Source organism: Elaeis guineensis, chromosome 7 (assembly GCF_000442705.2).
Source record: "Elaeis guineensis isolate ETL-2024a chromosome 7, EG11, whole genome shotgun sequence".
Lineage (NCBI taxonomy): Eukaryota > Viridiplantae > Streptophyta > Magnoliopsida > Arecales > Arecaceae > Elaeis > Elaeis guineensis.
Window position 1 is genome coordinate 5018763 of NC_025999.2, and position 9315 is coordinate 5028077.

At 44.5% G+C, this 9315-nt stretch overlaps 1 protein-coding gene across 1 annotated transcript; it reads right to left on the reverse strand.

Moving 5' to 3' along the window:
• Positions 1 to 3716: 3716 nt before the first annotated feature.
• Positions 3717 to 5633, reverse strand: LOC105049218 (uncharacterized protein PHLOEM PROTEIN 2-LIKE A4). Its single transcript, XM_010928796.4, has 3 exons — positions 5472 to 5633; positions 4813 to 4934; positions 3717 to 4444 (listed from the first exon to the last, which is right to left on the reverse strand). The coding sequence occupies exons 1-3, from the start codon at positions 5523 to 5525 to the stop codon at positions 4042 to 4044; spliced, it is 579 nt and encodes a 192-aa protein (XP_010927098.1). The 5' UTR covers positions 5526 to 5633; the 3' UTR covers positions 3717 to 4041.
• Between the last annotated feature and the right edge of the window lie 3682 nt (positions 5634 to 9315).

Consider the following 9315-nt stretch of genomic DNA (forward strand, 5'->3'; position numbering starts at 1 on the left):
ACCGCTGTCCAGGAGCCTCCTGCTCCTTCTCTCACAGCGCCTCACGCCTCTCTCTCTCCTCTCGGTTCGTACGGCGGCGAGAAAACCAAAAACCACACTCTCTCCTGTTCGTCTCAGGCCTTTTAAAGGCTTAAACAAGACTTAAAACATGTTAGAGAAGGATTAGGACTCCTTAATCAAGCCAAATCACGTCCCAGACCATCCGATCAAGACCGGGAGCCACCTGGGCCGTCCGATCGCGCTCCGGTCCACGAAATAGGGCCGTGGACCGCGAGAAACGCGTGGGAAACGCCCACGCGGTCCACAGACCGCGCCGTGGACCACCCGGTCCACGGTGGACCGGGGCAAGGGCCAGCAGGCCGCTGGGTCGCGCGTCCCGCGCGGGCCTGGGCCTGGGTCGCGCGTCCCACGCGGGCCTGGGCCTGGGACGCGCGTCCCGCGCAGGCCTGGGTCGCGCATCCCGCACGGGCCTGGGTCCCGCGTCCCACGCGGGCCTGGGACGCGCGTCCCGCGCGCCGCCGCCTGCGGCCGCGCTGCTGCCGTCCGCCGCCGGTCGCCGGCGGTCCTCCGATGCCTCGATTTTCGTGCCATCTTCGAAAGCTCGTATCTTCTCCATCCGAGCTCCGATTCAGGTGATCTTGGTCTCGTTGGACTCCATTTTTCGCCGCGAACCTCGCTGTGGGCTCAATGTGGGCTGAATCTCGAGGCGTCAAATCCTAACAATCTCCACCTCGACTCGATATTCGGCCTCCTCCAAACTCCGAGAGCTTCTGGATCTCCTCGCCCCCATGCCCTGGGGCAATCGCCTGCTGATCATGGATGGGCAAACATGGGAGTCGAGCCAGGCTGCTCGATCCCATCTCCGTCGTATGCTGTGCTCCTCCTGACCTGAGACCTGCTCGGGGCATCATCCTGCGGCAATAGGAATCTTACCATGCGACGTCGCCTCTCGTCCTCCCGAGTCTCTTGTCTCGTGCCCGATCCGCCTCCTGGAGCTCCACCTCGCTCTGGGCTCCACCTGGCTCCCGATGCTCCACCTCGCACTGGGCTCCCTGCCAGGTAATAATGTCCTCTGCTCCCCTTCTTCCCCTCCAGCACAATCCTATCGCCGCGTAGCACCCTCAGGATTCCTCCACCAGCTACCGTCCTGTAGCCTCTCGAATCCAGTCTGCTAAGTGAGATAAGATTCCGCCTGAAATCGGGTATGTATCGGACCTCCCCCAATCTCCTCACTGCACCGTCATGTGTCCTCCAGCTGACCGTCCCAATGCCTCTGATCGCACAGCTCGATCCATTCGGCAGATATACAGTGCTCTCACTGTTCTCCAGGGAGTCAAACTGCTCCTCTCTGCAACACACATGATAGGGGCATGCAGAATCTAATATCCACTGCTGGGAAGAAGTAGATACCTCGTCAGATATCTCCAGGACATCTCCATCTGAATCGCTGCCGGCCGTCGCTACAGCAGCCACCGTCCGATTTTTCAGTTGAGGGCAATCTCTGGCTAGATGCCCCAACTCCTCACACCGGTAACACCTGGTTTTGCTCAAGTCCCTCCTGGACTTAGACCGCCCTCGATGCGATCTCCTGTCGCTCCGTCTACCGCCTCCTGCACCTCCAGAAGCCACCAAAGCTGAGCTATCGACACCTGAGCTCGAAGCTGGGTTCTCCCTCATGAGAACCTCGTTCTGGAGTATCGCCGCGGTGACCTCGTCCATCTTGATAGTGCTCTTCCCCACTAGAAGAGCAGTCACCAAGGACTCGTACGAAGAAGGAAGCGACGCCAGCAAAACCAGCGCCCTGGTCTTCTCCTCAACGTTCTCGCCAACGCTGAGAAGGTCGGTGAGGATCTTCTGGAAGTGGCTCAAATGCTCCTGCACGCTCTGTCCCTCAGTCATCCGCAGTTGGTAAAACTGCCTCCAGAGGAAAAGAGTATTGGTGAGAGACTTCGCCATGTACAACTCCTCGAGCTTCGACCACAGCACCGTCGGGGAAGTCTCGCTCAGCACATGGATCACCACCTCATCCGTCAGGTACATACGGATGGTACTCACCGCCTGCATCTGTAGCCGTTTCCAATCCTGCACCTCCATGGTGGTCGGTTTCTCATCGCACAAGAGAGCTTCGATCAACCCCTGTTGGATGAGCACGTCCTTCACCCTTGCCTGCCACAAGGAGAAATTGCTCTTACCATCAAACTTGTTGATCTCCATCTTGATTGTTCCTGTTTTCTCCATCTTCAGTCTTGCTCACCACCGCTGCAATCTGCGTCCTTGTACCGCCTTGCTCTGATACCACTTGTTGGGTGGATGTCTGGCCAGGACACCACCTCCCAAGACCCTTTCAGTACCACGCGATGCAGCAGGAAGAAAGAAGAAACAAAACAGAAGAAAAACAATCAAAATACGTGGATCAGCCACAAAAGGGCTCGCCTCCACGGGGCATGCAAACTTCACTATGAAAAGAAAATTTTACAAGAGGAGACCTCACCCTCAACCCTTGTACACCCAATTCTCTCTCACATGAAGTTCCCCTCACAAAAGCTTTCTCTCTCTTGGAGACCCCCTGAACCCCTGAAGAGCCTGGCGACCGCTGTCCAGGAGCCTCCTGCTCCTTCTCTCACAGCGCCTCACGCCTCTCTCTCTCCTCTCGGTTCGTACGGCGGCGAGAAAACCAAAAACCACACTCTCTCCTGTTCGTCTCAGGCCTTTTAAAGGCTTAAACAAGACTTAAAACATGTTAGAGAAGGATTAGGACTCCTTAATCAAGCCAAATCACGTCCCAGACCGTCCGATCAAGACCGGGAGCCACCTGGGCCGTCCGATCGCGCTCCGGTCCACGAAATAGGGCCGTGGACCGCGAGAAACACGTGGGAAACGCCCACGCGGTCCACAGACCGCGCCGTGGACCACCCGGTCCACGGTGGACCGGGGCAAGGGCCAGCAGGCCGCTGGGTCGCGCGTCCCGCGCGGGCCTGGGCCTGGGTCGCGCGTCCCACGCGGGCCTGGGCCTGGGACGCGCGTCCCGCGCAGGCCTGGGTCGCGCATCCCGCACGGGCCTGGGTCCCGCGTCCCACGCGGGCCTGGGACGCGCGTCCCGCGCGCCGCCGCCTGCGGCCGCGCTGCTGCCGTCCGCCGCCGGTCGCCGGCGGTCCTCCGCCGCCTCGATTTTCGTGCCATCTTCGAAAGCTCGTATCTTCTCCATCCGAGCTCCGATTCAGGTGATCTTGGTCTCGTTGGACTCCATTTTTCGCCGCGAACCTCGCTGTGGGCTCAATGTGGGCTGAATCTCGAGGCGTCAAATCCTAACATTCTATAATCAAAATGAGAATAGAACTTTCTTCTAACTAAATAGTTAAAATTGGAGTTCCAAAGCCTAATTCTCTCCAACCGGACATGACCAACAGTTCATAACCGGTGTTCTCCACGATGGCAATATTGCTATTCGTAGTTGCGAAGGAGGGGAAAGAAAAAAAAAAAAAATTTCATTCAATGAGCTGTACAATAGCACTATAAGTAATATATATATATATATATATATATATATATATATATATATATATATATATATATATATATATATATATATATATATATATATATATATGGATAACTCGTGAAAACATAATGAATTGATTTTACTTTAATACTTGGGCAAAAAAAAGGAAAAAATATAAAATAAAATCCAAACAGCCAACGTAGGTATGTCAATCCAATGCACACAAAAGTAACCATATCGGATTATAATAGTTGGGTGGCAACAATATTACAAATAAAAGTAACCAGATAGGATTATAACAGCAATATATTGCTTAGCACTATCAAGGCGCTGAGATTTAATCTCTTAGTTTATATCTATTAACTTTCACCCAGGATACTTTGCAGTGCATATTTTGCACCACGAAAAGTGGTGCAGTCCTAGATGGCTGCCACATCATTGAATCACGGAGATGGACGGTGGCTATCAAAGAGGGGCAGTGTATGACATGCAACATGCCTAGTGTATAGCATGTACCACCCATGCTAGAGGATCTGAACTCATTAACTTTTATCTGATGAATGCTCCTGGGCCAATTTAGGCTTGATTGTAACACCTCCGAGAATCATCCCCCCCTTCCACCACTCACTATCATCCCCATACATGCTAAACGCCACTTCCCCAGTGTGAGAAGCCAAGCTGAACTCCCCAGCATGGATCTCATGCCATTTGTTGCAGTCTTTTCTGTAAGGCTCCAGGACTAAAGTTCTCTTGCTCTTTTGCCCGTGTGGGGGGGTCACTTGAAATGTGATGTGGGATGAGTGCCACCCAAAAGCATCATCCTTAAACTTGATTGTATAAAGGACTTCATATGTTGTTGAAAGAGAGAGTTTCTCTGCGGCTAAGGTCCCCTTGGCTTCAATCCAGTTCACCTGAATGAGCTCTGCACCCTCCGTAAACTTTATACTGGCCAAAAAAAAAATCAGCAAAACTTAGCACCATTTTAAAAGCTACTGTTAAGGCTCCCAAGCGTATGATAAAAAAATTTTAACCACCTGCACTTGAGATTTGCATTAGTGGTTACACAAAATGCAGGTCTAAACTCAGGACACATCCAGTAGTCGAATACAGGGCAAATCTTTAAATCAAACAGGCTGATATTTTTCAGCCGTACTATTTTTTCTTTTTTAGCCAAATTGTGGGATAGATTTGGTTCCCAATCTGAACCATCAACTGCAATGTTCATCCATAATTTTTATTTTCCATTTTTGTAATCTTTTGTTCACCTACTTAAGAGATAATAATAATTAAGATTAGACATAGATGTCGGATACCTTGGTTTATCTTCTTTTAGGTCCACCCACTGCCAGAACCTTGTGTCATTGCCCCACGTTATGTCCAAAGCTCTTGCAGGGAAGTGAGCAACGTTAAGATTCTCTTCTTCATCAATTACAGCCTGTGAAAACGTAAAGAGAAAGAGTCGTATCTGTTATGAGCATCATGCATCAATTGGGCATGAGAAAGTTGATTGAACAGAATGACGGAAATCAGAAAATATCGACTATATGACAAAAAAAAAAAAAAAAATCAAATATAAATGAGTAGTTCTATGTCGAAATATCATTTCCAAAAGATTAACGATCGAATTTCTCTTGTTTGTTGACAATATTTGAAATCTTTTTGTTCTTATTTTTTTCAGATCACACCAAACTGATGAATTATGATGTAGAATTCTTTTCAGAAAGTAAATATTTTTCATGAACATACATTTTGATCAAATCAGCATATAATCATAACAATCTTAACATACTATCATTTACATGTTGGTGAAAAATGCGAAGATGCATGATTTTTTGGAGTATGAAACAAATTCCTTCACTTCCATATATACAGTTTTCATTCGATAATATTAATCTTAAACTCTAATGAAATTGGTCGAAATTTTCCTTTACCAAATAAGAAAAAATAATAACAAGTTTCGTTTCTAAATTACCTGATGATCACCCCTCCAGTGAGGGCCGGTCTGTTCATGTCGTTGCTGGCTCATCTTTAATTCCCGCTGCTTTGTTTCTCTCCGGTTAACGCTGCGATCTTCCCTTTGGGCTTCAACTATCTATTTATGATGAAAAAAGAAAAAAATTTTTATACCATCGAATCTGCCTTTATTAAAAAAAGTTTTATATCATCGGATCATTTGGCATCGTCCAGGCTTGCAAAATTCCGTTTGAGGACATGTACCAAAAGAATCCGCCTGAGGACCTTCAACGCGGTTCAACTTTTTCAGATTGATGTCCGAAGGAGGATAAGATCTGTGTTACGTCTATATCTAACTCCAAAATTAATGAATGGACCTCGTCAAAGCGAATACCTACTTTGCCATCGTATGTTAACGGGGGCTTGAATTTTGGATATTTTTATGGGCCGAATTATGATCCGATATGAAGAGCTCGTATTACGATTCGAATAGAATATTTTGTGAGATCTGTGATGGTAGTAAAAGATATAGGCTGAGTGTGGAGGGCAATGCTCTCTGCGGTATGGATTAGTATAAATATTATTTTTTTTGTCAATCTTGATAGTTTTTATAAAAAATTTGAAAAATCACATAGGGACTAGGGTTTAGAGAGTTTTGAGTGATTGTATCTCTCTTTTCATCGTAGTAAAATTTTTTTTCTCATATTTTATCCGTGGACGTAGACTTTATAGCCGAACCATATAAATTTTATGTCTATTTTTTTTTCTCTTCTCTATTTTTTCTTCTCTTTTCTATTTCATGTGATTGTGCAAGTTTGTGTGCGCCTTATTTTGTATCTATTATAACATCATATATATATATATATCTTTCAATTATTTTGATGAGCGAATATTTTCCACACCGTCATATGTTTCCTCTTTTCCACTGGGCCTTGAGACGATGGAAGAGTAACATGGGACCTTCTTACCTCGTAATGTAGACATCCTATATTTCACTGAGAGAAGCTTCATCAAGCTGCTTTCGAGTAATACTTAACTCGCCTTCTAAGACAGTCGACTTGATGAATCTAGGATTTGCTGCCGAATTCTTCAAACTGTGGGCTAACTCCAAAACCGTTTGGATCAAAAGTAGCACCTAGTAAGAATAAAGGAACGATCCATGTATACTACCCACTTTACACTTGTCTTGTTGTTTCCTGGAATAATTTTCTTCCCTTGGAGGGACCATACCTATTTATTCTTTGGATGTGTTTGGCGAAAGCGGAAAGCTCAGAGACTAGGGAAGGGCTTACCGCGTGGAAAGGATGGACCAAAGCGCGCGAGAAAAAAGAAGCAAAAGTTAGGGAAAAAAAAAAAAAAAAAGGAAAGGTATTGGAATCGAATAAAGTGTTGGTTGCAGAATTTTATTGAGGGTTATCTCTTGAGGTAATTTTTTCTATGTTGACATGGTATGATAGCAGCAAGCTATTTTGGAGACTTTTTCTCTTTTTACCATCGTCATTCACCGCCATCTTTACCTTCACAACACCACCACCATCCTTCGCCACACCACCACCTCCACTGTTGCTATCTTCATCGTATTGTCATCATCCCACCTTTAACACCATCATTATTGTTCATTGTCTTCATCTCTCTTTTCATCGTTATCATCACCATCATTATTATCACGTTGACTATATATATATATAAACTATACACTATTCTCTCACCAAAATTTCTAATTTTTCTTAAATACTTTCAAAACATTTAACTTGAATGGATTTAGAAAATTCTTTCCCCTTTTCGACCGAATTATAAATAGAATAGATGTAAAAATAAAAAGAAAAACGATTTGGGTGAGTACCTTTTATCAAATATAGTTATTATGGAGTTAAATCTCAGCCCCAAGCTTGTGACATCAAAGTTATCAATTCAATCTTTCTTTTTTATTCTAACTTCTATTACTCTAGAATCTTGAAATAAAATAAATTAATTATAAAAAAATGATAAACAAAAATAATGTAGAAAACTTCTACTATTGGCTCTCCCGTGCAATTCCTCTTGTGCCCGGTCTAGAATGAATTTCTCTCTGTCTCTCCTGACACAATTCAAAAATTATTGGTTGGATCATATTCATCTTGAACAACTGACATTTGATTAAGTGAAATGGGAAAATGTTTAAATACATTGTAGCACGTTTGTTGCCTATAAAATAGAGAAAAAGAATGCGACACACCACATGCCACCGTGTATTTAATTTTTTTAATTAATTAAGTTATTAGTGACCCACAATGAGCGTGGTCTCACTAACAAATTTTCAGTGCAATTCCTCTCGTGGCTACAGATCAAGAAGGAAGTTTTCGTACATCTGATACGACGCTACGTTTCATGCATTATTGGCAATGTGATATGTCTTAGAAATTTGAGATTGGACGTCCGACAATTATTTTTTGTTGGATTGTCCTTTTCCATGCTTTCTAGATCGAAGAGTCCATATTCCGCTGCTTTTCCTCTGCCAAAGTGGGATTATCCTTTGCCATGATTTCTGAGATTTTTTACTCATTTATTATTATTTTTAAAATAATTTATCAAAATAATATTTTTAAAAAATATTTATCAAATTATTGTTCAAAAAAAAAAAAACGTTCTATGATAAGATGATTTTAAATACCATCTGAAGCCATATGAGAGTATGAGTCAACCAACAAATTATCGAGTCAGCCCCTATGGAAGGACGACTATTATAGTCACCTTATTACACGACGACTACATGAGTTGTTCTTCCAGCGGGCGACTATAAAAGTTGCCCTTGCAAATATGGTTCTTAAGGGACTTAAGTAAAAAAAAAAACCACCCCTCTCCTCCCCACAGTCGTCCACAGGCGCTCCCCTCCTCCCCACTCCCCACTCCCGACCCTCCACACTCAATCCCTCCTTCCCACTCTCGGCCCCCCACGATCTCCCCTCCATGGTTCCCCTCCTCTCCAAACGATCTCTCCCTCTCAGTCCCCTCCTCCTCCCTGCATGATCTCTCCCTCTCGATCCCCCCTCTTCCTCATACGATCCCCATCGTTCGGTGCCCCCTCCTCCCCACGCAATCTCTCCCTCTCGATCCCCCCTCCTCTCCGCGCGAACCCCACCACCCATCTCGATCCTTGGTGCAAATGCCCCCACCGCTCCTCTCAATCCCCGGCGCAAATGCCCCCGCCTCAGTCCCCTACGACCGTCCCCCTCCTCTCGACGCGAGAACCTCGGTCCCCTCCTTCTCCCCGACATACCTCTCCGTACTGCCGCCGGTACTAAGAATAATTTTTTTTTAATTTTTAAAAATTATTTTTTATTTAAATTATAAATTTATTTTTATAATATTTATTTATAATTTTATAACAGAAGGTAATTTGTACAGGAGGATAATTTGTTTGATTGGTTGGCCCAAAATCCCTTAGATTCATGGCCCATTAAGTAAATTTTGCATTACTAGGAATTTAGACCCGTCTTTTGATTAATGTACATATTCTAAAACATCCATACAATTATATTTTTTTTGTATGGATGGGAGAATTATATACATTGATCAATTAATTATCCAGTTTAGACAGTTTGAGAATTGTAATTAATTCTATAGATAATTATGGTAATCAATCGATATGCAATAGGGACCGAAATAAATTTTGGACAGCATTTTCTTTTAGTTCTCCTCACACATTTTCAACCGTGTGAGAAAAACTAAGAAAAAATACTATCAAAATTTCTTTCGGCTCCTATTCCATATCGGTTGATTACCATAATTACCTATAGAATTAATACAATTTCTGAATGAGATAGGATCTAACTTTACCTAGTAGACAGCAATAGGATGCATTTATTATGTAAATCATTTGAAAT